At 38.2% G+C, this 27,936-nt stretch overlaps 1 protein-coding gene across 5 annotated transcripts in view; it reads right to left on the reverse strand.

Annotated features, from left to right (window-relative positions):
* Window positions 1-1,069: 1,069 nt before the first annotated feature.
* Window positions 1,070-27,936, reverse strand: part of BLNK (B cell linker) — a 117,430-nt gene continuing 90,563 nt past the window's right edge. For 3 of the 5 annotated variants that reach the window (XM_087767432.1, XM_009465328.2, XM_087767435.1), the window contains 21 exons: window positions 27,077-27,133; window positions 24,958-25,007; window positions 23,952-23,992; window positions 22,909-23,065; window positions 21,517-21,686; window positions 20,931-21,012; window positions 20,085-20,165; window positions 18,583-18,608; window positions 18,035-18,063; window positions 17,618-17,713; window positions 16,790-16,832; window positions 14,345-14,372; window positions 13,988-14,060; window positions 13,359-13,389; window positions 12,264-12,306; window positions 11,395-11,473; window positions 10,904-10,935; window positions 7,959-8,038; window positions 4,357-4,440; window positions 3,194-3,349; window positions 1,070-1,836 (listed from right to left, as the gene is read on the reverse strand). In XM_087767432.1, coding sequence (XP_087623558.1) covers window positions 1,717-1,836; window positions 3,194-3,349; window positions 4,357-4,440; window positions 7,959-8,038; window positions 10,904-10,935; window positions 11,395-11,473; window positions 12,264-12,306; window positions 13,359-13,389; window positions 13,988-14,060; window positions 14,345-14,372; window positions 16,790-16,832; window positions 17,618-17,713; window positions 18,035-18,063; window positions 18,583-18,608; window positions 20,085-20,165; window positions 20,931-21,012; window positions 21,517-21,686; window positions 22,909-23,065; window positions 23,952-23,992; window positions 24,958-25,007; window positions 27,077-27,133 — 1,558 coding nt within the window. In that variant the 3' untranslated portion in view covers window positions 1,070-1,716. The remainder of the gene's footprint in view (window positions 1,837-3,193; window positions 3,350-4,356; window positions 4,441-7,958; window positions 8,039-10,903; window positions 10,936-11,394; window positions 11,474-12,263; window positions 12,307-13,358; window positions 13,390-13,987; window positions 14,061-14,344; window positions 14,373-16,789; window positions 16,833-17,617; window positions 17,714-18,034; window positions 18,064-18,582; window positions 18,609-20,084; window positions 20,166-20,930; window positions 21,013-21,516; window positions 21,687-22,908; window positions 23,066-23,951; window positions 23,993-24,957; window positions 25,008-27,076; window positions 27,134-27,936) is intronic. The other 2 variants (XM_087767434.1, XM_087767436.1) reach the window with 1 other exon arrangement.

Consider the following 27,936-nt stretch of genomic DNA (forward strand, 5'->3'; position numbering starts at 1 on the left):
TAAATTAAGCTTGCAGAGACTAATAACTTTTGTTAATTTTGAGGCCTTGACTTGGCAGTCTTAATGTTCTGAATGTTACACTAGTACTAAGCATAGTATTAGTATAATACTGATTAATACCAACTGAACAATATACTAAACATTAAAACTATACTAAACACTAAACTATACTAAATTTATGTAGTACTGTGAACAGAGGCAGGCTTGTGTAAAGTCTGTATACATTCTTACTTGCCAGTGTTTCATTTGCCTCACATCTGGGGTAAGTATTATCTGTGTTGCAGAGGGAAGAAACTGAGGCATAGCAAGGTAGGTGCTGAACATCATCATATTAGTAAGCAGTTCTGCTTAGAAGACAGGTGCATTACTTGCAGAAGTGATTGATCAAAACCACAAGGAAGTAATTGCACACTACAGCTACAACATAGCTCTAAGTGACTTGCTGAGACTTTGCATGTCTCAGCTCAATCTTGCCTTAAATGCCTTGCAGATAATCCTAGAGAACACTGCCTAATCTGGAACAAAAAGAACAAAGCAGATGTTTATAGAGTGTCAGTTCTGCAAAATACCTTTAAGATGGATGAATTTTCAGGTCCAGTGAAATCAAACACTTCTAGAACCAATTAACAACAGTTCCTAAAAGTTCTTCATTGGTGCAATTTATACATTCATTAATTTAATTTCCACCACTTTAACCTTTGTGGAAATTACTTTGTTTGCAATAATACAGTAAGTAAACCACTGTGATAGAACAGGCTTACAAAAAGAAAGGGTGCGTTGGTTTGTGTGTCTGTAAACAGTAATTCTGCAAGAATTGAGTGGGTAGTTGGTTTAGTAATGAAGCAGTGTGCTTGGGTCACCAACAGTAGCCAATTTGAAGGCAAAAGATTTGAGAGCTATTAAGCCAAATATTTAAGCTAAAGCTGTAAAAAGTTGTAGTTTTCGTAACAACAGAACTTGCAAAGGAGCACATACAAATATATACATTAAAACATCAAGGATAGTGATTGATGCTTTCTTGCTGGAAGAATGCTAAGAAATGTGATTCAGCAATGCTTCTGTACACTACTGACTTTACAATATTTTTAATTTTATTTGCACATTTGAAAATACAAACAAAAATATTAATGAAACAGAGTAAAGCTGAGGAAAGGGACAACACATGTCCCTTAATCTAAAACATTCAGACAGCTTTATTGCCACTAATCACATGAAGTACAGTCCTATTTTCAGCTTGTACACAGCAGTACATTAGGTCGAGTTGCTCTGACTTCTGGGGCTGTGCACTTTACAAAGAAATTGCTGTAAGCAGTGATCTGTGGTAAATGTAACAAATGGAAAGAGTGGATCGCTGTGAGTATTCTCATTTTTAAAGTGAAAATGTCCTACAGGAAATCTATCTTTAAATAGCAGTCAAAGGACCAGACTGTGGTGTGCAGTTGTTCTTCATGTCGCTTTGAATACCCGTGTTGTCACAGAGGGAAATCACAGATGCAAGTATATCTGCTTTGGCTTCTTGGGTTAAATATGGGTGCTTTTCTGATAAAAGTGACATGGCGTTGAACTTGATGAACTGCATCTCTTTACTACTCAGTACGTGCTCTTAAAGGGTATTTTCCATCATTTTGAATTTTCTTCTTTTCTTACCTGATCCACATGTTTTGGGATGTTGAAAGAAATTATTTAAAAAGTCTTCATTTCAGCAGTTCAGTTTGTTTAAGAAACTCTTACAATGTATTTCAGTTTTGTCGAGTCTTTTGTGTTGTTTTGACTGTCAATTAGAACCAGGGAGGTACGCTGATGATTCTCTACTATTTCAGCAACACTGTCAAAGCGCTGGATAGAAAAAAACCCAAAGATTAATTAGTGCTGGCTTCCTCTAATGCTCTAATATTGACAGTAGTCACTGCATTGTCTTTTTCTCTTTGCTTCTGCCTCCACTGAAGAGAGTGGAGCTATGATGTTACCAAATGAGATGCTCTGCCTTTTAATAAGAGCACTGATCCTGCTCTTAGTCCTGATTCTAGTCATAAACAGATTAGATTTGGTCAATGGAAGATACTATGACCACGAGCTATCTCATCTCATGCTCCTTTCCATTTGTGGTTGCCACCTGCACAGACTGAACGACAGAGGTCGTTACATGGCATATTAAACTGACACCGCTTTCAGTTTATCTTAATATATACCAGGCTGCAGACTATGGCAGTTTGAAAGCTGCTTCATCTATGGTTCAGCCACCTCAGTTAGAGGGAAGGCGATCTCCAGGAGTGATATGGTACAGCCAGCCATCAATGAGAACTGTTTTAGTTATGCAATTTTAATGTCTGTCACTGTAAATTAGTATCCAGAGTCTGCTAGGTCTGTTGTTTTTCCCCCTTTGGTCTTTGGCCAAATACAGATTTTGGACTGTCTTTTTCTCCTGAGGTAATTTTTGACCCTTTGTTGAAGGCCAGATGGGCTCCAGGCTATTGTTTATTTTGTAACCTCAAAACCATTGCCTGGGAGGCAGATAATTAGGCTAAGGCAAGCCTACTTTCACATCCCTGAAAAGCCTACTCTGTGCAGTGATAACAGTTTTTATTGGTATTTGGATTCCAAGTTTCTGTTTTGCTGTCAGACTAATTATCTGTGGTATAATAGCCAACCAGTGATTTTTGCAGTCTAGAACTAGAGTTTAACATTTTAATCCTATTTTCGCATAAAGAAAAGTACTGTCATTCTCATTTTTGATAGAGTTTTTTTTGTGTTTGTTTGTTTGGTGGGTTTTTCTTGTTTGATTTTTTTGTTTGATTTGGGTTTGTTTGTTTGTTGGTTTAGTGTTGGTTTTTTGTTTGTTTGTTTGTTTTCCCTGAGCATGGCTGTTCTTCCTTTACAGTTTTGCAAGAAAACTAGCGTCTTAGGTAGAAGGTGAATAGAGGACTATAAACAGCTGGAGAATTTATCTAGCAGCTGCAGCTCTGATCTTGATAACTTTTCAAAACAGTTCTATGAGTACATTTTAAACTTGATCTATGGTTTTAATTACTGACAGTATGCAGGACCTGATGTTACACTGGTTTCTCTAGCTTGATAGATCAGTCATTATATATGAAGAATCCTTTTGGTGATAGTGCAACATATGTTAATCCTTGCTTATTAAAGGTATATAACTGAAAACTGTTAGGGGAAAAACACCCTCACATCACCTCACCTCTTCACCGCTTTTTTCTCTGCCCAGTGCATATTGTCTTGTTGATTCAATAAATCGTATAGGAATGTTGTATACTCTTCTGTTGTAAAACACAACCAGCGTGTATGGTTGCCGTGAATCCTGTCCAGAACTCTTTCTTATTAGAAAAGATCCATCCTAAAGAGAGAAAAGTAGTAAGTGTATTCAGCTTATTTCATCCAGCAACTTTGTTTTTAGCTTAATATTTTCATCTATATTAGCATTAAACCCTTTTCTCCCATTAGAAAAACCGTATAGCAGGAGATGAGAAGTAGCATGTGTTCCTGCTAACAGTGGCTTACAAAGGTGTCGTTTAAGAGCCATCTTTGCTGCTGCCTGTTCTCGCTGTCAGAGAAAGAAAGAAGAAATAAACATGCACTGGCAGCAGTCTGTTGGAGTCCACAGACTATTAGGAAATGAAGTTACTATCAGTGGCAGTAGGTAGGCAAGAAAGCAGTGAGAGGTGGAGATACTGTTTCTCCAGAGCTGTAGAAAGCATTCTGATAAAGTTGAGCACCTACAGCTGCTGACACTGTAGCCCAGTGCTCACTAGCTAGCGGTAGCCTACACTGGTGATAGCCCAGTGCTCTGCCCCTTTATCCTGCTTTGTGGAGTTAGGCAGGAGTGGAAAATGTACCTGATGCCGAGGATGCAATTCTACATGTTGCTATTCCCTTCTATGACACTAGCTTTTGTACGCAGAATAGTTGAGAGAACTCAAATTCTCCAAATACCTAAATGCATAGTGTTGCTCTTTCAAAATGCATAGCAGCATCAGCCTTTCCAAATAGTAGCTGTTTTTACATGAGCCATTGGACAGTGATGGAGATCATTTAAAAGTCATGGGGCTTTGCTTTCCATTTTAATGGATGCACATGAGCTATCAGGTCTTCCTCAGCTCTCTAGTCTGTAATAGCTTTCTCTGCAGTGCACCAGTCTTTGAGTTACACTAATGCAACTTTGTCTTGGGATGGAAACCACAGTTAAATAGTTTCACCACAATAATTTCATGTTTGACAGTATTTGCATGGAACAGTACTCTGACCTGTTTAGAATACAGCTGATGTTCTTAGAATATTTCTGGTTGTCTTTTTTTTTTATTTGAAGGTTTTTCATAAAACAGACGTTCTTTAAAAGTGACCTACCTTGTTTGATCGGTACAATGCATCTTCTGCCGTTTTCCTATCACAGGTAGCAGCATACCATGCTTTACTATGAACACCAGCATCCTAGAAAGAGAGAAACAGTGTTTCACCTGTAAAATAGTAATGGTGATAATAAAGAATATGGCCTGTAAGGGAGTTATTGCTAAATAATGACAGCTGTGAAGAACTCAAATGCAGAACACTGTAGAAAACACAGAATTTAGAAAATTCTTTGCCAGGAGCTCACTGTTTCTGTTGGATAGAGGTAGGACAAAGAAAAGCTAGTGTGTCAAAACAGTGGTAATAGATGTGTGATAGAAGAAGAGAGAAAGATACCCTGAGGAAAGTAGTCATGTTCAACTAGAGGATAGTTTGGTATTTTTAAAGCAGGAAGCTATTCTAGTAGAATGTAAAGAGGGTATCCAGGACATGTTGAGGAATAAATTGACCAGTAACAATTTAAATGCTCCTCAGCTGTGGGCTCCCAATGAAATGTCCAGATTTGGTAGGCATCCAAGTTTTGGGAATAAAGTTTCCTATATACTTAATGCTATTTGTGAACATGATCATGATTGCCTCCATCCGGATAGCATGGAGATTGGATAAGTGTACCTTTTGCTCTTTTTGTTGTTACTAAATAAAGAGAAATGGATGGAGTCCTACAAAACAGAGGAATAATTGTCTTTCCTCTAACTAATGCAGCAGTTCAGCCCCCAGTGTTTTCACCCGAGACATGAGATACGGATTCAGTTCCAGTTGTCTGTTGGACTGAGTCTGAATATATCCTTACATTTGAAACAGTGCTCTTATCTAAAAGGCATAAAACCATGTTTACTGTGGAGAAGGATTACATCTGTGACAGAATACAAAAGCGGCTTATATTTTATAACGTATCTCTTGGGTGCCTCATTTCTATATGTTATCCCCTGTGAACACCTTGCCAAGATCATCCTCCTCCTCTCCATTCTGTTAAATGCTTGGCGGTGTTCTGTACAGTAAATGAATGTAACCTGTTCTTCCAGCGGAAAACATGGGGCAAAGATACAAAGTAGAAAGATTGGCACCCTAAAGATAGGTGGATTCTGTTTTAGAAGATAAAAGCTCTGACAGCAAAGGAAGTGCAAAGATAAAAAGATGTGAGGAAGTGATGGCAGTTGGGAGTGAGTGGTACGAGATTATAATTTGAGCAAGAGAAGAAGTAGAAAACCGGGTATAAGATGATGGAGGACTGTGTGTACATTTGGGAACAGGAGTGGAGTTTAGGGGAAAGGTATGGGGGATTTTAGAGAAGTATGAAAAGAAATGATACTCAAGGGAAGGACAGGATGAGGGATTAGGAGCAACATGAGACCTATACATTATCAGACTTCAATAGCTAGAAGATTAACTAGCAGGTTATAAAGCCAGCAATCATAAAAAGTGAGCTCTTGCTGAGGAGGCTGATGCAAAAGCTAACACAAGTGAGTAGAGAGGCTATAGAAATAGTGCTGGGAGTATTTCCTGTTGAATACTTCTGGGTATTAACTTTCCTGGTCATTTGAACAGTTTTGCTGCAACTTTGTAGTAACAAGCTTAATGATAAAATTCATTTTCACACAAGCTTTGTTGCCTCTGTACAAAACAGATTGAAAATGAAGTTGCACTTATGGGTGATCTGGTTTAGCTGGCATATTGCTGCCAAAAAGGGAATGTCTTTGCTTCTTCCTTGTGCTCATTTTCTTGCTCATCTGATCCCACGGTGCGATGATTCACTTTAGTAATCTCACAGAAAAAAAATTGTTACCTTTTTGGTTTGTCTTGTTTTGTGTTGGCCAGGTTGGTTTCCTGTCAGTTTAATGAGTTGGCTCAGCCCACTGTGGGATCAGCAGAACACCAGAGAAGCCTGTGGCTGGGAGGGGAGTTGACAGTGAAGAGAGCGCAGAGCCTCCATTTTGGGCGCATTGCACTAAATTCTTAGATTGGCTCAAGCCATAACATATAACTTTACCTCCAAAGTTCTTCCATGTATTTATCCAGTCCCACTATTCATTGGAAAAAGATAGGATGAGAGGAATTGCAAGTATGCAAGGTACTCAGCTACTTAAAGAATGAGTCCAGTAAACCAATCTTTGTTCAACAGAACAGGAATCAACTGCACTATCTGTGGCCTATAATCTGGAAGCAGAGAGCTGCTGCCAAAGTTTGGGTGGGAACCAAACAAATAATGAACTTTATGGGCATGAATCATGTCTGCAAGCACCTGTATCGTGCAGGACGCTACAACAAATGATACCACTGTACATAATTGGTGGGAAAATAATAGTAACTAACAGTCAGTATTATTTTTTTTTAAAAAACAAAATGGATGTTTTATTAAGCTGTGGTTTTGCCCATGGCTGTTACATAGAAGCTGCAAGTGTAATTGCTGCAAGCTGTTTATTTAGTGTCTGCTGGATTGTGTATTTGAAAGCAATTTTTATAATAAATATCCAGTATGACATACTGTTAAAATTTTTCCAGAACTTCACTGTTGTATTATCTTTGCCATGTCAGGCTTTAGAACGTTTAATGTTACTGGCTCTGCATAATAGAGCCTTTGTTTTGCACTCAACAGAACTATTTTTACCTTGTTTGTGACTACTAGGCTAATACAAATGGCTTCCTGCATTCTGTAGTCTCCCTTCATCCAAAATGAGAGTAAAGGGAATAGCACTGAAATGAAAATAACTTTGCATTTGCTTAGATTATTCAAAGTTTAATGTTGCAGTGAAACACAGAAAAAAGAATTGGTTGTAAAACTGACAGCGTTAACTATAATGAGAAGAGGTCTCTTTAAAGGAACAGAAAGGAGTAGGACTTGGGAGAGACTAAAACATGTAGGGGGAGGCATCACAGTGTCCTCTGAGAGGAGCAGCAGTGACTTTCTTCTCAGTTCTTAAAACTTTGCTGACACCCCAAACCGCAATAAATAGGGCAATGTTTATAAAAGTGATTCTGCTCTCTGCATCCTGCTGTGCTGGGCCAGTCAGCAGAGCATCCCTGTTTCCTCCTACAAATTTCTGGGATTTCTTAGGGCATTACATCAGTGCAGGCTAATGCTAATGGCTGCAGATGGCTTCATTGTATTTGCGTGGTGCACATTATTTTTTTTTTTCAGGACGCAGTATGTACAGCTATAAGTTAGAAAAAAGTAGGCAATTAAAAACTCTTTATAGCCATCTATATCAAAGACTAGACTTAAGCACATCACTGCAGATTTCCTTGTTTCCAATGATGTCGAGGTATTATGAACTGGGGAGTCAGGAAGGCCTGAAACTAAGAGGCTTTTTTGGGTTTTGTTTAAAGTGACTGGTAGAGTGCCAAGCCTTGGTATAATGCTATTTACATATTTTTCTACAGTTTGTTAAATCTCTCCTATGCTATATGTTCTAAGCGGTTTTTTTGTACAAAAGCTAACATTCAGATTATTTGTGCTACAGAAAAATCTTCACTGCAAAAGGGGACATGGATGCCCTCAACAAAAGGAGTATGACTTTTATTTAGAAAGGGGGTAGGGGCGGAAATACTACTTTAAAGTAAAGGATAAGAAGATTTCTGTAACGTGAATTTAGCTAATGTTATACCTGGTCTGCAGTACTTGAAGTAGATGAAATGCTGCTGTGAGGGCAAGTACCCAGAGAACGGTTTACAGCTTCTGGCACTTCTAGAAAAGAGAAAGAACAACATGTATAAGTTTTCCAAGTATGTTTGTTATGCTGTAAGAAATTGATTTGTTACAAGGACTTTGGAAGATCTGGAAACACTTGACCTTTGGTATCACTCAGGAAAGCTATCTACTGCAAATGGATGGGCCCTATATAAGTGCCTGGGACACATGCCTGCTCAAAAGAGGAGCCATGCTTATAAAGAAAGAAACAGTTCGGTTAATAACAGTTTGGTTAACAACTTGGTTAATAGCCAGAGCTAGACTTAAAATGCAAGAAACCCCACCACCACCACCTCCTAAGTGAATCAATGTAGCAATATATAAAGAAAATGCAAGAACACAATGCAAAAAGCACTCAGTCCAGTGTGAGTAGTAGTCATATATGTGAGGGACTCAGGAAAACAAATGTAGCTCAGAGATAATTTTTCACTAATTTAGTCCAATTGTAGTAGTGTTGCATAGTAATGATGTCATAGAAATATGGGAAGTAAGTATAAATAATTCTTTTCTGGTAAAACAGAATCTTGGTCAAAGATAGTGTAGGTATTTGCTATAGGTACTTGTGATCAGAGTTGGGTACAGATCAATTTTTTTATACTAGAGAAGATGATTGTAGAAAGTTGAGTGTTACTTATTCTGTTATTATGGGAGGATTTATTTCCTGTTTGTTTTACTTATTGGGGAAAAAAAAATGCTACCAGGATTGTTAGCACTCACCTATTCCTGGACACGATACTTTGCAGACTGCTTGATCAAATCTTTACTAATATAATTCTGATTTAGATTTTGGTTTCAGAAAGCAGTAAGAATGTTATAGAGGAGGTCATACAGTGACTCAGAATTAAAAAAATTCAATTGGACTGGAGAGCTCAAAGACACCTACTCAAAGTAGGTTTAGAACTTCTTTTGTAGTAAAGATGGACTGCAGCTTCCAGACAGTTGCAAGTACAAGGGAGACATTGTAAGAGCAGTTCCAGCTCTCAATGAATGAATAATCACCTGAAGAAGGCTATTCAATATTAAGAATTTTGGTTTTTCTGTCAAATTTTGACTGACCAGCTGCAAAAGCTACAGCTGACAAGTATGTTTTATGAACAAAGTAAGAATTGCCAGAATTCAGCCTGAATTAGACTTTACAAAGGGAAATTAAAATAAGTAATAGATTCCTTAGCTGTGTAAAAAGGAAAGAGAAATGGGGCTGTCTGCAGTAAGAATTTTATTGATTTTTAAGGTAATCTAGGTACTAAACCAATAGTAGTTCTTGTACAGAAATGGAAATTTTGACAACCAAATTGGAAGCAAAACTCAAATAGCTTAGTACAATTGAACTGGTAGGCCCAGATGATCTTTATCCCAGAAATTTTAAAGAACTGGCACATGGAATTACAAGGTAGTAACAATTATTTTAAATACATTTAAAGTCAGGGTGATACCATATGATTAAAAAATATCAAACATAATTGCTATACTTGAAGTGGAAAAAGTGACCTGAACAGCTACATGCCTTTTTGTCTGACTCCACAGAGCACGAGGCCCTAGGAGAGAATTTGAAGGAAAGAACATTAGGATTTGGAGGTACAGGTACAATTAGCAAGAGAAAATATTTACCCAAGTAGATAAAAATGTTATAGCTGTTTCATATAGCATACCAGAGTTCTACAAAGAGGGAATATGGTACTGTACTTACTCTGGACTTCAGTAGAGCATTTGATACCGTGCCATATGGGAAATTAGTACTTTTTATGAAGAATATGAAAGTTAACGCTAGGCTTCTATGGTGACAAGGAAGAGATGGCAGGTTATGCTGAAGGGACATTAGTGATTGGGACCAATTGTGTCTGTGATTAAGTTGTTATTGGACCTGGCACAGAATAAGAGTGTGTTAAAGAAAGTTTACTAATCAGGTCGTCATTTAGCACCAGATGACCTTGAAGAATAGCTATGCTTTAGGAATTAGTAAGAATTTGTGCTACAAGTTGACGCACATCAGTTGCGCGACAGGAGCAGACAAACTTGAGAGCATCAGTCTACTGCATGAATATGAACCATTATTATAGTTCCACAGCATAGGAGATGTAATTGCAACGTACATCGAGCAAACATCTTCAGGAAATAGAGAGAAGTACTAACAGCATATAAGTTTAAGCTACACCACATGCAGATTTCTATGTGCAATTCTCATCATCCATTTGCAGTGTGAAAGATATGTTCAGACTGAAATATGTGCAGAAAAGGGCTTGTAGGAAGGTCAGACAAGTGTCTGCTGACAAGAGACTAGAAAAACATCAGATCTAATTTACCCTAATGTGCAAAGAGAGTTCATAGACATATTATCTAATTTGTTTTTAACTGTGAACTGAAATGAAGTCCCTCTTTGAAAGCGTTACTTACAGAAGAGCTTTAGTGTTTGCCATTATAAAAATACCTTCTTTTTTTTTCCCCTGTAGAGAAAGAATAAATTGCTGGATGCAATAATAATCTATCTGGCTTCTAGGCAGCAGAAGCCTGGAACAGCCCAGAAATGTCATATTTGGGGTTCTTCTATGGCAGGGAAGATTGATGAAATCTTTATTATGATGGGAATTGACCCAAACTGCCTTTGGCAGAAGTTTCCAGTAGTCACAAATGGGAATGAAGCACCCAATTTCCATCGATTTATACAATAAACCTGACACGCACCCTTAATTTTACTAGCTGAGCTAAGCCCCTGGATACTTGATCTCCTCTTTGTATGCATTACAGAGACAAATGTTAATTCCAAACTAATGAATATGCATGGCATCTTGAAATAATCTTAATTCAAAGATTAATTTGAAATTACAAGTTAATCACATTTTAATTCAAAATTTGAATTACACTTACTTGGCAGAATTGAGGGCTTTTGGAGCAAAGGCCTGAAATAAATATCAAGAGATTACAGAAAGGTCTGAGAAGATCTACCCAGTTCTGAAAATATTAAAATTGTGCCTTTGAAGCATGCAGTGGTAGAATGTGTTCCATCTCACCCATTTGTCCATTGAAAAATAAGGGCCAGATACAGGTATTTTAAAAAAAAAAAAATCATGTCCTGCTAGTACGGACAATTAGGAATTTAAACATCTGGTTTAAATCTCTATCACCCAATTAAAGATTATATCCTCCCATGCTTTTTGGTGGTGGTTATAGTATTTGGATGCATTTGCCATGTTTTATTTTTTGCTACTGTGAGGATTCAAGAAACATGACTTTCAAAAAGCAACAGAAGGCTACAGAGAAAACAGTGCTCCCCTTTGAACTTCTCACAGCTGTGTTTAGACCGAGCTAGGAGCTGTGGTGCATTGAAATATTCTAAAGATGATAAAAAGTGATTTTACTTTTGGGCACCACTTGGAAGGGGTGGAAGCGGAAGCTCTTGGCTGGAACCTCGTCGTCGTTCTGCTGCTGTAGGTTTTTCTATAGTTTGGGAAAACAAATTATAGAGTCAAGATTTATTCAGAAATATATTGTCCCAGATAAGAGAGTCCCAGTAGTTGAAGGAGGGTTTATTTTATTATTATAACTTTTGGGGGTTTTCCTTACATGGCAGCTTGCCATCCTGCTGCTTTCTTTATTAACTAGTGGCATACCACCAAATTTCTAGGCAAATAGCTGCGCTGTGAATGCCTGCAGGAGCTCAGTGGGAGACTTGCCTTCCGAGAGGCGAGCTGTGTGAGATGAGGGAGGACGCTGGGGCAGGCTGCCTACAAGAGCTCAGCCGGAGGAGGCGCGGCTGGCTGGCTGCAGCTTACCCTTGTGTTAGACAGCAGCTCCTGCTGAGTTTTTGCCTGGAGGAGCTGCCGCCTTGCACAGAGGCAAGACGCCTTTTCTGCCTGTGCAAGGGACTTGCTCTTGCCAGGAGTTGGCTCCATGTGAGGTGGCTCTTGCTGAGTTCAGAATGATGCGCTCGCGCTTCGCCTCCCTTCCCCCTTCTCCACTTTGAGGACTACATGGCACATTGCTGGTCCATTAGGTCGTACGTTACCCTGCCAGTAACCTCAATAGTTTTACTGTGACTGCTTTTAGAGAACAATGATATTCAGTGCAACTAAGGCTGGCCAGATCCAGTTTGAAACTGCTAAAACCAAACCCCCCTCAAAAACCTAGAATAAATTGAATGTGGTAGTGTTTGATTCATGTTTTTAATAAAAGGAAAATTAAATTCTGATAAGTGTCAACTTTTTCCACAGTAGTGGAGATAATTTACCTTCATTTGCAGTTAAGGTCTCTCTGGAAGGTAAAGTTGGTTTCTGCAATAAAACAGAAGGAAACCAAATATTAAATGGCACATTACTTGTACAGCAAGCGTTTATCTTTTGTGCTTTTTGTGAACTAGTTTACATTTAGAATTGACAGCATCCTGGCATCCTGGAGGGATTAGGAGGTAGGGACATGGCCATTCTGTGAAGAGTTGTATGACCTTGAAGCTTGGGATTTTGCAAAGTAGATTTGGAAAGAATCCCAGTTTGTGTGTATAAATAGATGGACGAAAGTAAAAGCTAGAGATGCATGCTTTTTTTTTTTTTTTTAAAATAAACTCTCATCTCTAAGTTTATGATGTAAAAAACATTTCGTTCTTATCTCAAGTCCAAAAATGAAAAGTCCATCCCAAATACTTACAAATCAAAATTTGAATATTTTCATCTTTGTCAAGCTATGCTCACAAATGTCTGAACACATTTCTTTTTACTGAAAGTTAAATTGTCAGTTTGGCTCACAGTAAAAACTTGCCCAACCTTCCGGTTTCAATTTTTTTTTTTCCATTTTGAAACAACGATAATAAACTGTCAGTTTCAAAACATTTTTCAAATGAATTTCTTTGAAAATTTCAACCAGTTCTCTCACTTTCTCCCACAAAAGGTTTTGGGATATTTTTCTGGTGATGAAATACTTACTGAAAAACCTCTAACAAATTCTGGTAAAATCCCACATCTTTCTTGAGCTATCACTCTTACAATAAATCCATGTTTCCCATATGCAGCCCTGTATATTTTAGGGAATACTTCTGAATGGCCTGTGTTCCCATTTATTTCTCATTTTATTCAGTTCTTGCACTGTGTTTATTGTTACACCCTGGAGCACTGAATACAAACATCCCTTTAATCAAAATATTTTTCTACTTGAGCATTATGACTGCTGCTTAGTTCATATAACTGCACCCAAATATTTCCTTTCTTTATAACTTTCCCCTATTTTTATACATTTATGTTGTACCCAAACTCATGATAAAATTAAGTTTTACAATAAATTAAAAATAATCTGTAAAGCTATCGTTTGATTATGCAATTACAAGTCAACTTACTGGTGAATTTACTGCATTAGAAATTTTCTTTCTGCAGATTGGAGGAAAAAGAAAAAAAGAGTTAGGTTACTTAGCAGATACATTAATTAATTTAGCAACTAAGCATCAGGTTCATTGATTCCCAAGATATTTCTGGCCAAGATGGGATGCATCTCCTTATTGGATAGCTGTAGCAGTTAGAAAAACAAAAACAGAGTAAGGGTATCAGATATAATGTGGGTACTCAGGAAAGGTACTTATGATATGCAAAGAAGCTACAATCTCTCCGATGCTTAAGATGACAACTTGGGTGGGGCAAAAGTGTTTTAACGAAAACCACAGCTTTCTGCATTTATAGGCATGCACATGCTATTGCTGCAGTATGTGACTAAATTAAGTATGCCAGCCAGCATCTGCCATTGGTGGCAGGCAGTGAAGAGTAGTGGCACTGGCATGCAAGCAGTATTCCTCCAGAAACAGTGAAAGAATAGCTTGCCTTTACCTAGTCAGGATATCTTTCATGAACAGCAATAAAAATTACTCCTGAATTCTGATTGCCATAGGCAAGGATAGGAGTTAGCCCCTAATACACCTACCTAGTAATTAACCCCATCTCTATCAAAGAAATAGGTTTATTATTTTTTACTCACATGCCCCTCGGTAACGGAGACGGAGCTGCTCCAGTGGGAAATCTGGATTCTTGTGTGTTATTGAAGCTATGATCTAGAGATGCAAACGACATATTTAGTATGCAATAATTAGCTGTATCTGAACTTCCATTTCAGTATTAATGTGATAAAAGTAAAAAATATCCATTGGTTTAATTTTTGTTTTGACATATTTTGACTCTGATTATACTAGAAAACAGTTCAGTACCATTTCTTGCTTATTGCTGACAGATAAAATTTATACTGACACACTCCACTACATGCTATATTAAGGTCACCAGTGACATATTGACAACAAATTCTGCTCATATTGCTGTGTTTTCAGTACAGAATACTTACTTTCATCATTACTGTTTGTTTCATGGTCCTGTAATGGAAAATATATGTTAGATTTGATGAGAAGCAATTAAAAAAGGAATTATTATTAAATGGGAAGTGCATAAATAATCTGGTCTTGGTAATCTGTAGTAATGTTTAAATATATTTGTACAAAATGCATCTAATATCCAGGATACTTTTCATCAGTTTTTATTACAGCATTTGAAAAAATTTAGCAAACATCAATCTAATTTTGAACATTCTAATAACCTTGGGATTGCTTGTAGTACGGAGAAAATTGGCCCTGAATTTTACAGCAAGACCTTTTGGTTCATGTTTCATTTCTGAGCTGGAAAGCAGAAATTTTGCAGCAGATTTGAATATATTAAGAACACATTTTCCACTGAACAGAGGATACTGAGTAAATTGCCTTTCCCAGCTTCTTTTGGACATGTTTTCTTTTGGCTCCCACTTCTTGTCTTTTAGGGAATCAGACTTTCATATGATAAGTACCTTTCAAAGAGGCACCAGTTGTTAATTTGTCCATCTCCAGCCACCAGGTTAATGACTTTTCACTAATCTGGGTTACAAATGCATCCATTCTCTGGTTGGAGAGGCGTAATCCATCATCCAACAGTTGAGGGAGTGAGATGCGGAGAAATTTTTCTCCCAGTCAGCCCAGGCCTTTGAGAGGAACAAGGGTTACAGTTCTGTTAACATGATCAGTGCTGGTTAGTGTTGAGAATGGATTGAATGGGAGCAGTTAACAGATGTTTTGGTTACTGTTTTGCTTTGTCAGTGTGTATAGTTGGGGATGGAAAGGCACAGCACAGCACTGGACAAACATCATGCTCATTACCATGTTTTTCTTTAAAACCATAAGGGCTGGCCACTTACACAACAAGCAAAGACCCAAAAATTTGGACTACACTGGGTAATTCTTTCCTAGGCTGACTCTTGTGCCAAACTGGGTAACTGCAAGTACCCAGGAGCTGAATACACCCATTGTACAGACAAGTGTTTGTTTGGGAGCTCCATCCTTGGTGCTGTAACTAACTCAGTGTGTGGCCCCAGTGAAACGATAGTCTCTCTTGATTCTCTGTAAAGCTAGGATGATATCAATCTTAGAGGTAAGCTCTGAGAATGAATTAATGGAGAGGCCTCAGCTGCAATATGGCACTCGAGTATGTTCTGAAGCAGGAGTATTCTTGTTAGTGCTGATCAGAGAGTGGAATTTCTGTCCGACATTCTCCCTTCAGAAAGATTTTTTTTCTAATCTTATATTGGTGAGAAAAGTTGAGAAATCAAACCATTTCATAAACGAGAAATTGGACTTGGCACCACTCAGAAATTGTTCAGCACCTTACAGGATACAGATCTAAATTGGAAGAACATTGTGATGAGGTGGAAGGGAAACTAAAATGCTGCTGCTGTTGTATGTAGAGGTGTGCAAAACCCCTCCACAGGAATACCTGGTATATCTAGAAATTTAAGGATTGAAAGTAAGACTATAAGATGTTCTTCTACCACCTGCATTATGTTACTGTGGCATCTAATGCTATGGTATGACCCCAAATTCTAATTTTAAGTGTGTAATTTCTCTATGTAGTTATTAGTAGACTGATTATTTCTTAAGGACAATTCAGAGCACTGGGCTGGGACAGAGTTTGATGCACATAGCTTTTGGCACAGATGCTGATGCAGTTACTGTCACCCTGTTTCTTGGTAGTTTGCTCCTCGCGCACCCTCTCTTGTGCTGACACAACTGTTAGTAGAGCTATAGTGTAGAACAATTTATGGAACTCATCTGGCTGAAAAAAAACCCCAACTTTTATGCATTTGCTTTTACCCATTTGCTATAGTTAGACAAGTTTCCAAGTAGTTTGCTTCAGAAAACCTTTGTTCCAGCACAGTGGAAGGGACAGACTGGTGACAAGAGTAGAGGAAGAAGAGGAATGACTTAAACACAGCCTTAGGAATCCAAAGGTTGTAATTACTCCTTCATGGACTGCATTTTCTAGTGATACTGGTTACTCAGACTACCCAGGCTGACATTTTAGAAGGATTCCATTTTCAGAAAGTATTAATCATTCATCATCTGAAAGGAATGAGGCTCAAGGAAGGTGCTTCAGATTGAGCAAAATCGCCCATTGCTACTGAAAGTAAAGTTCCTGGAGTTCAACTGGTATTTTTTAGTACTGGAAATTATTTTTGTGGACTGAGACATGTATCCCTTGAAACATTTGAAGTTTTTCTTGGATCACTACAGATGTCCAATGTATCTCTTTTGTCCAAAAGATTAATAGCCACAATTACAATATTAGATCAATCTGACATTCAGAGTTACTTGTTTCTGTTATTTAATCCCGATAATAATAAGCATCCATCCATCTCTATGTATATATAAAAAACACAGAACAGCCCAAATTTAACACATTCTTTTATAGTGGCACATTAATTACTCACTGCTTTTGGATGAAGACGATTTCTGGGAAGAGGCAAAATATTTCTGGAAAATATAGACAATAAGTTAAGATGAGTAGGATTTACTTATTTAATTGCTTGGCTCAGATCTGCGTTTCAAGATCTAGAGAGGAGGAGGTTTGCAATAAATGGATTTAACTGCAGCTATGCACCGCTGCAGTGGTTGTGGTGATGCTGTGCCCTTAGTGTGTAACTGTTCTAGAAGAGCTTCTGTCCTGGACCTCAGGTCCCCTGCAACTGTGCACAGGACCTCACCAAACACTGTAACACACACAATGTTGTGGATGCCACCTGCTCTTCCTGGGGCATATAGCCTGTTTTACAGAGCGATGTCCTAGAGTGAGACAGTGGTTACAAAGCAACTTCCTACACTTTTGGGGACACAGGAGTGAAATAGGCTGCATGCTCGAGTTTCCTTTGCCTCTTTTCCTCCAGAGACTTGGAATATAAATCACGGATTTACTGTGTCCAGCTTCTTTACAAGCAATCCTGTGCTGCATACCCTGCAAAAACATCTCATTTGCAAGGGTGCAGATATGGATAACAGGACTTTAAACTGGCTTGCAGAGATGTTTTACTCCTGCACTGGGTTCCTAAAGTGATATTCAAGAAAAATAGTACCCATTTGGCAAACTGGCTTGAATACAGAACTTCGCAAGGAAACGAGAACTTTCATTCTTACCTTGTCCCAACGTCCCTAGCTATTTGTGTGTCCTGACAATTGCTTCTTGTCTGAAGGCTACACAATAGAGAGTAGAAAATTTTGTCTCTGCTAATATTTCCTATTGATATAAGCTGCTGTTGACTTACCTGGAAGTATCCAGCTTAGGTGACTCTCTGGTCACGTTGTGCATGTGGGAGTGCTCTGTGTTCTGAGCAGGCATAGGTGGAAGTGGCTTAGTGAACCTAATAATAAAATGTGAATTAAGAAAGGAAAATTATATTTAACAACAGTGAATACAAAGGCAAACTCTCTTTCCCCTCCCCTACCCCATCAAAATTCTAAAAAGTATCCTTAAGAGGTATTTCTTTTTAATGTGTTATGTTTGGGTTATTGAAATTAACATAGAAATGGATGACAGTCTTTGTGTAGATAATTTAAAGAGAGAGAATTACTATATGTATATCTTCTAGAGAGAGAATTATCAAACATATAGTATCTAGATGAGAAAATATATTTTCTGACAAGTTTTAAATAATGCACAAACATTCATAGCAGTGGGTTACCTGGTTACCGGTGGTGGTGATGGTTTTTCCTGTAAGAGAAAATGCACTGAATTAGTTGGTCACTTTTTGATTTCATGAAAATACATTTGTATGATCCTACTTATGTTATCACAGCAATATCTTATTTTTGCATTGTGGTATATATTTCTAGTAGAACTCTGCCTGGTAATCTGCACTAGGCTGGGAGACGCAAGAAGTCACCACCAGTAAATCTGTGAAGCCCTGAGCCCGCTGCTTTGACTGTGTCAGAATTGTCACTGCTCCTTTGCTGCAGTTCTGCTTCTGGAAAGCATTCCCGTACGCTGTTGCTTCCCAGACTGGATCACTATCACACAGGACTGGGAAACTTCAGCCCCTTCCCATTTACTCTGTTCTGCAGACCTTTTGAATTGGTTTGCCAGCTTTTCTGTGAAGGAAGTGTCAAAGTTTTCGGCGCAGACAGAGATTTGTTCCCATTTTTCCCCTTTGAAAGGCTGATCATCTTTTTTTACAATCACATTTGTGCCCTGCCTGAGGGCACTGTGAGTCAAACTATAGAAAGGCCTTACCTCTTCTTCAGGAACCTCGTAGACTTCTGTAGGAAAGGAATAAAAATCGTGTTCTTTGGTTAGCAGAAACATACTGCATGTTACCAGAAAAACTGATCAGAATTTGTATCAATTGTACTTCTGTCTCTGGAAACATAACTTGGAGAATCTGCTCAGAGCTTGATTCTGCCTCCAAAACCCTGGGGTAGCTACACCCCTGCTCTTCTAGCGGGAGCTTCAGGAAAAGTCCCAGGAAGTCTGATGAACAGTTACTGTATTGATGAACCTTCCCCTCACCCCACAACCTTTTTTTTGTTGTTTTGCTTTTTTCTACCCTCCCCCCCCCCCCCCCCCCAAGATGAATGCTTGTGTTGTGCAAACCTGGGACAGTTTAGAAAAGATGCGTTATCACACCTGTGATAGCATTTAGCCTTTCCTTGACTCTCAGGAAGGAAGAGATCAGGTGAATCATAAATACAAGCTGGCTCATTTGAGTGGCCAGCGTCCATCCCTGAGCTCTGTCCCATAGGCGTATTTTAATTCACAGATACTAAAAGCCAAAACCACCAGCATCCTTATCTATGTCCAGTTTTTTCAATGAAAATTGAATTATATTTCAACAAATTTCGTTTCAGTGCAATAGAAGCAATGAAGCCTGACAAATGTCCGAGTTCCCACCAGGGGGAGATGTTCTATTTTTTTTTGGTAACACTTGTCAGGAGCTGGTTATTGCTTGAAACTGATTTACAGAAAGGCTAAGATTGAAAAGGGCATTTTAAAATGTCTGAAAAGTCACAAAATCTTAAGTCATTCAGAAAAAAAGAACAAACAACCAAAAAACTTTTGTAGTTTGCGACTTGAAAGCTAAACACATTGCTAATGAATATGCAAAGACTTTTAAAGAACTGTGTGATCAGTCTGTAAAAGGTTACATTCCAAGCAATTAATGACATGATGAGGATGGAAAACAACTCGGAGTTAGCACAGCTGAGAAAGATTAAGCAAGTTTATCTGCACCTACAAGAGCAAATATGATCCTTCTTATTTGCTTCTGCTTTTGTTTCTTTTTCCAAATAAATTGCTCTTTATAGAACTTAGAAATGGGAACACTTATCACAGGACATGCAAAACATCAGCCTATACAGAATTTCTTTAAGGTTGAATCTTGATGTGGTTTTAAAGTATTGAGTCTTGATTGCGATAGTGAAATGGGATTACTAACATACTGAGTCCTATAATTGTTTTTGCTGTATTGATCCATTTGCGTTCCTCCACTAGAGCAAAAGACTAAAAATAAATTGGTTTGGGGCAAATCACTTCTTCTAGTTTTATTCATGCTTAAAACAGATTTACTATTAAAGCTCGGCAAAACAACTGCTACAACGCAGAAAAACCTAAAGAGGAACATATTTTTGTTTTACTGAAGTATGTCCTGTGGTTTGTGTTGTGAATACTTCAAGCATAATTTAATATTCCTCAGTCTTAGATTATTTTATTTTAACAGTGATACAAACTCTACATACCTTGCATATCAGAAGTAAGAGAAGGCTTTGGAGAAGTAGGGGGGGCTGACTTTGTTGTCTTCATAAATCTGTTCACAGGAGCTAAAAACCATATTTTATTCATATATATATATATATACTTGTGCATGTGTGTGTATACACACATAGATATTTATATATATGCACATATGTATTAAAAACTAACAATGTAACATTTATACAGTAAGAATAAATATTAAGTAGGTCCAAGTGATAGCCTTTTTGTGTGACCTTGAACAAATCAACTGAGGCAGAAAGCAGCTCTCATTTTAAAAGGGAAACATAATTCAGTGTTCATGCCTTGCTGAATAGGTTGGATACTGTCAGTAATGTCAGAGAGCAGAACTACATACTCTTCTCTGTTTACTTCTCACCTTTGGACTGTAATAATTTCACTCTCCAGCTAAATATACTTCAAATGGCGAGGTAAAAAAAATGAATCAAAGTCTGTCTTTATTTACTGAAAATCTAAAAAGGCTTGTTCTTCTCCTGAGGCACTTCAGCAAACAGAGAATTTTAATGCTATGGCTCCCTTGGGTGAGGAGGGAGATCGCATACCATGAAAAGCTTCCTGGTTGTACCAGGGCTGGACTTTGAAACAGCTGAGTGAGAGAGGCAGGAATTAAACATGGCTTCCAATAAAGTTAAAAATAATTCTCCTTGGCCTTGCCATGGGCCAAAGGAGCCAACTGGCTTTTTGCAGGCTGTGTTCTCTTTAATAGCTGCACCTCCACTCTTTGAACCCTAGAAATAGACATTAATTTGATCCATTTTTTCTACTGCTGTTCTTAACAAGGCAATAATTATTAGCTTAAATGACAAACTCACATCTTGTAGGTAGTGGCATGCTGCTTTCTGTGGGTTCAATATAGTTATCGTCATCATTGTCCACTGGCACAATGTAATTATCCTATGAGAAATGCAGGACAAAAATCTACCAGTTAAACCTCCATCATAACAACAAACTGTTGGGATTGAAGCCCTGGCAGCAGCTTATAATAGTTGCTATTTCACAGTGGCTGCTATTTCAGACATTTATCATCCTTTGCAGATGGGATTCTCCAAGACTGAAAACCCGTTACCAAATTACTCCAGTTCTGGACTGGTGGATAAAAGTCCTCCCTTCCCTTTGGCCATGGGGTAGCCTTTGAGGTTGCGCTCTCCCCATTGCCTGCAGCTTGTTACGGATGAGCAGAAACTATTCTGGGGCCTAAAGAGCCTCCTGAAGTAGGCAGATATCCCCTAGGAATCAGCATGGTACTCGCAGGTCACTGCTTGTGATGTACAAGATGATTTGTACCATAGAGGCTAAGAAAGAGACGAGGCCATGGCATTGCTGTGTAGTCTATCTTATAATTGGTGTGGGATCCTCAATCATTTAAACTGTCAAAACAAGTATATCTATAAACATTACCTCATCATCACTACACTCCTTAGGCTTCGGTGGTACTTTTGGTTTTGCAGCAGGAGATGGCAAAGGCAGGGATGGCACGGATGGTTTCTTTAGTCTGGACGTGGCTGGACTGGGTGTACTTAGGAGAGGTTTGTTGATGGGAGGATGCTGCTGGTGACTGGTGCGATTGTCTTTTAATGTGGAAGAAAACAACAATTTTAGTAAAAATTACATGTTAGCCTTTGGACCATCTTCTACTACCTGCGCAAACAAGTCTTTACTGTGGCTGCAGCTCAGGTCAAAAGGCAGACCTGAGTGTATGCTGGTCCTGATGTTGAGACTTGTGTGCAAATTGGTCCTATTTCACCACTCAGAGTAGCAACCTAGTCCTCTGTATTAGGCTGCAGAGGGTGCTTAGACACTGACTGTTGTATGAACAACTGTTTAACTCCTTGGGGAAAAGGTGGTGGCTGGGCGGTGTAGCCCATTAGTTAGTATCTCCTGCACCAGTATGAGCTTTGGTGATAGGAAGTGAGAAAGAACATATTTGACATATGAGAAAAACAACTGTTACAGTACAAAGGGTGGGACTAAAACACAAATTATGCCAGGTTCTCTGGGGTGTCATTTTAAAAATTCCTCCCCTTTACAAAGAAGATGTAGGTGAAGTGCTGATAAACTTCTATGAGTACATGTGTGGCATTTTAGCACTTTGATGTATGACCAGTAACAGTCTTGTATCATACGAAAATGAAAGCAGGCATTGTGCCGATGTTTCTTTTCCCCATGGCCCAAGTCTTCACCTAACTGAAGCTAACTTTCATTCACTTCTGTGCAATCTGCCCGTGGTTGAAAAGAATCAAAACAGGAAGAAAAAACTCCTTTATGCTGGACTGACGTAAATAAAAATCTTGATCCTGTCCTGTTTTGCAAGATATTTAATCTCCTCAGTACCAATCTTGAAGGACAATATGGAGTGAATATTTGGGCTGCACTGTCCTCTGTTTTACTGCTTTTGGAATAATGATTTGAGATACAGAAAAGATTAAGAAGGGACCTGTCTAGTCTTACATGCTTAATCTTCAGTACGAATTCCTGCATTAAATTATGCAGGTGAATCTGGAGCCAAGTTAGTGATATCTCCCATACCCTTGCCTGAATTTTGTAGTTAGTAGATGCCTATCAAAGTCTCTAGGACACATTATATTAAAATTCTAAACATTGCTAGCAGCAATCCTAACCTGTTTCATGCTGTAATAACAAATCATACCCCTGAAAGCTGAAGACCTGATTGTCAGAATTAAAAGCAAACTCTTGAGGAAAGCACAGGTTAGTCCATTTGAGGCCATTTTTCTTTTGATACTGATAAATAAGCAATTATCAAGCTGACATAGCCAACTAGTCCATAACTACCTGCATATTCACCCCTAGAAATAGGGAATGCGGAAGGAATCTTCTTTTTCTCCTGCTCACTTGGAGGTGGCTCATAGCTGTCGTCAGGATTCTCTTCACTAGGGACCACATACATCTCAGAGTCAGAGTGGTCATCCGGATTTTCATAATCACTGTCCTACAAAGACAGAACTTCCCATTTCTCATCTCATAACATACTTATGGCTTCATAGCAGTGTATGACACCGACATCCTTGCAGGAGTACAATTAACTAAATTATAAGAATGCATCCTTGAAAGGACATTACACTCCCTTCTAGTGCTCCCTCTCTACACAAACAGGCACGCCCGCCTGCCTCCCCTTCTGCTCCTCCCAGGAGCTTCCTGCTCCCTGTCTCCTTGCTATCTCCAAGGAGTCTTTTCACACCAAGAGTTCAGTCTTCAAATTACGGACCAACAGCTTGTTTCCCTTCACAGGACAGTTCCTAGTTCCTGTGACTCCTGATGTGTCCTGTCACTTCCCCTCCATTTCCTATTAAAAGGGTACTCAGGAGCTAACTCCAGAAGAAAACTAGTCACTTCAGGCTGATGATTGTACACTATGGCAATTACTTTACATGGCTGATGACTGTGACTTGCTTCATTCTAATGTTCTCTAAAATCTTATCAGAAATTTTTCATTTTTAGGAAGAAGTGGCGTTCCCCTCCTCACCCCTCCCACCCTCCCTCCCCCAGATAGAAGGTCTTACTGGTTTCTGAAATCACTGTTCAGTTTGAGGAGTCCCTCAAACTGATGCCATGCACTTACTTGTCCAAAAAGCTTAGCATCCATGGCTACCATTGACAGTGCTTCTGAGTGTACTTCTAAGTTAAATGTAAAAAAATTGAGAGCTAAAAAAATCAGTGGCTACTTGTAAATAATGCTGATGTAACAAATAAGATAACATTTCAGTAGTATTAAGTTCAACCACAAATACATGATTTAAAAATAAACTTCTATTATTATCACTTGTGCTGAACTTGTTGCTACAGTAACCTCCTACTACCCCAAAATATGTACTTACAAAGTCATCTGACCATTGGTCCTCTTCATTGTCTGCATGTTCTAAACCAAACATTAGAGTTACTTAAGGAGATGAAATAGTGAACATAAATGTTTATCATAAGCATAGACTGAAAAAAAAAAATATTACATTCAGTTAAAAAAGAGTGATCAAAATTTCCTAAACAGTTCAGAGCAACACATCTGGTTTGAACTGAATAGTAAATTAAATGCCTGCTTGCTTCTGTTCGATAAATTGTTTCAGAGCTGTTGGAAAAGCATTAGAAAATGGCAAACTGCACATGGTCTGAACAGCTGAGCATGCACTTTCCCAGAGTGTCCTGCTAATGCATTTAATTTTTAAGTAGGAGTAACAATTTCTATATAACGGATCTATTGCTGACCTCTGGGCCTTGCACTTTCTTGTTTCTCGGTTAAAGCTCCAAGACAGCACACTAATTACAAGTATTTACGTTAAACATGGAACAATTATCTGATAACTTCCAAACTCCGTCCTCTTTGCTTCAGTTTTCATATCGCTGTTTCCTCAACAAGATAGCTGTTAACTTGTAAAAAAAGGCATGAACTAGTTTGTGGGCAGTGCTGTATGATAAGCAAATATAGTTCTACCTCTAAGATAATTCATGATGTCATCATTGTCACGTTAATACTATTAAGATTCTGAATCTGTGATAATCCATTTTGTTCAATTTTTTCCCTATTTACTTTCACATTTCTGGCAGAGAGGATGGGATGCGAATTCTCCTCCATTTTTAGAGCAGCCCACATGCAGAACCCTGGTAAATACTGATTTTGAAAGAGTAGCTACTTGCTACTGGGACACCTTGCCATGTGTTGCTTGCCTCTCATTTCAGACGTGTGAACTACCTTCAGAGTTGTTGATAATGGTATATTGTTCTCTCACTGAAAACAAATTATGAAGAAAAGCATAGCTGAAATACTGTTAGGCATATAGGTATCAAATACACACAGACATGCAGTTAAAATTTACATTAATACAGCCTTACCTGAAGCATAATCCCTTTGCGGTAGACTTGGTGGAGGTTTTTTTTTTAGCCTGTAAACAATAATTACTACATTTGTGATCTAATAAGTAACATTCACTAGAAGGGAGCATTAGCCAGAGACATAAAACAGCTGATAACAAAAGATACCTGCAACTGAAGAAATACAGATTACCATCACAGATGCTTAGCAAATAGCTGCAGGAGAATGCTTTGAAAAGCTAGAAACAGATAAGAAATTAGAATCTAATCTGAGGTTTTTTTTTTTTTTTTTTTGCTAAGAACATATTTTGAAAGAACAGCTTCCTTGCCCACTCACCCTCCTCTTCCTTTCCAATGCAGAAACAGACAGCATAGGGGTCAGAGATAAATGCACATCTATCTGAAGATGAAAATCTGTTCAGGCTCACAGAGACTTTGCTAATACTATGGCATAAGAAAGTGGTGCAGCACTCTCCAGTCGTGTTTTTATAATTGTCATTTTGCATGCACTTTATTTTCTGATTAAAGTTTAAATGTATACCAGGTCTCTCAGGGCCAGATTCTGTTTCCACTTACTATTATTTTATGGTGGTGTGCCGCTTTTTTGGTAAATACTGTTATAATTGCATTTGTAATACCAAGTGAATAAAAACATAATTTGTAGAAATACTGAAAGAATCTTTGTGGCTATACATATATATATATGTATATGTATGTGCATGTGTATATATATATATTTAGCAAACGGGTATACATCTATGTAATATGTATGTGTATACACATATATATGTGTACTCCTGCTCATACTTATATATATATAATGTATACTCCTGTTTGCTAAGTTGCAGCTGTCCAGAGAAGACACTGAATTACAGTCAGTTGATACATCAATTATTTCATTACCTTGTAAAAAAAAGAGAAGAATTTGGGTTTAAAGTCAAAATGAATGGTGCATGTGTGACACCAGAGGCCAGATTGATGGATCTGAATAGAAAAAACACCTTTGCTTCTTGTAGCCATATAAAACATTAACACAATTTACATTAAAATGACTCTTCCAAGTGACTTTTGAACATTGTCTGGCAGCTTCCCTGTACCACTGATGGGACCTCACCATGGGCCTGAGCCTTTGTCCACTGAATTGATGGCTTCACTCATTCTTCAATCAGGTCCTAACAAATTCATTTGCAAAAATAAGCAAATTGATTACAAAAAAAAGTCCACAAAGAATTTAAAGTGTTTTCTTCTGATCTTTGACCAATAACGATGTCTACAAATTTTGCTTTACCACAAGAATTTGACACTCAGTATTTAGGTCCTGAGCATGCTGCTTAGGTGTCATTGTTCAGGTAACAATGTAACTCAAGGTAGTGGTGTGCTGGCACTAACACATCAATTTACAAACTTTTCCCGTCTGTTTTGAGAAATGCTTTGGCTACTTTTGAGTTGAATTCATGGAATTTTGTTGTTCAGATAGTCACCAAAAAAAATGCACATGCATGAATCAATGAATAAATGGTGCGGGCATTGCTAAAGCTCAAAAAAAAAACCAAAACAAAAAAACCCAATCAAAAAACAATCTAGGCACATTATTTTTTAAGTGTTTACCTGCTTTGTTCATTACTAACAACACTAATGAAGGACAGCTGCCTCCTCCGAGTCTTTAACTTCCTGCAGCATAATATAACTTAATGTACAAACAGTAAATTAAAAAGCATTCTCAACAGCCCTGCTGTTGTCTCCTGTCCAGGTTAGCACAGGCATGTTAGAAAGAAAAACCTAGGGCCACTGCCAGGGCAGATCTTAGGTCTTAGGGAGGGTAGACCAAAATCTATTAATGAACATTGCAACATGTCTGTTGTGAGTTGTTCAGAGATAGTGGAGACTTGGAAAATAGTGGAACTGAGGCAATAGTAAGAGGCTGTCTGGGTCACAGTGTAAAGTACGTGGCTTAAGCCACATTATAAATTTCCAAACTGCTAAGCAGAAGACTTCAACACTTTGTCCCAGGCCCTGTAAATCCTGGCAGTGGCCCCGACAGAAAATGTAAATATGTTATAACGAAAGCATACGAAGCACAGAACAGAGGTCTGTGTCTAAGCAGCCTATCATGCCATTGTGCAGCTCTGAAATAGCATACCGATCCCAAGTATCTTTCCCAGTTTTGCAAATTAAGGCCACTTGTTCATTTTGGAACCTGAATATCAATAGAAGAAAAGAAATAATGTTTCTGTCACAGAGCTGAAACAGTTCACGGCCACATCTATATTTGCTAGAATCTCTTCAAATATGTTATTAATTCTAAAATTCAAATCCACTTAAAAAAAAATTCTCACTGTACTGGTATGATTTACTGAGTGCCAGAACTGAAATCCAGGCTCGTCTGAAGTCAATTGGAGCTTCGCTTTGCAAAAGCCAGAACTTTACCCAATGTGCAAACCACAATGCAAGCTCAAAAGACATAAGCCTTATGCCAAGGCGTGGTTACCTAGCTATTTCAGATTCTGACGTAATTATCCACATAGATGCTTGCAGAGTGACAATTGACTCCATCCTGTCCCCCTGAAGTTAATGAGAAGGGACTGAAAGAATCAAATGCCATCCAACTGAACATCCATATTTCACTGGAAGACAGAATGATTTCCTAACATATCTTTTAACAGAGTTATATAAAATTATAGCAAATGCAATTTCCAAGTAAAATGTTCTAGTGCTACTCTGCTTTAGACTTAAGTTACAGGTGATGAAGCATCTCTGTGTTAGCTGTGACAGAACACAATTAAATAATTCAAGTTTCCATTTACTTTAATGGGATTAGTATTTTTCTAAAGTTTAATAGAAAACAAGTAATTTTCTGGAGATTTTGAAATGTCCCTGAGAAATTTCAGTTCTAAAGGACTCAATAAAAATCCAAGTACATTTTTGAGAGTATGTTTACAGGTTTTAAAAGCAACATAACACATCTTATTATATACATTTTAGCTTCAACAAATAACCAGG

The sequence above is a fragment of the Nipponia nippon genome, unplaced genomic scaffold, assembly GCF_047370975.1.
Source record: "Nipponia nippon isolate SJK-2023a ecotype South Korea unplaced genomic scaffold, ASM4737097v1 scaffold_3, whole genome shotgun sequence".
Classification (NCBI taxonomy): domain Eukaryota; kingdom Metazoa; phylum Chordata; class Aves; order Pelecaniformes; family Threskiornithidae; genus Nipponia; species Nipponia nippon.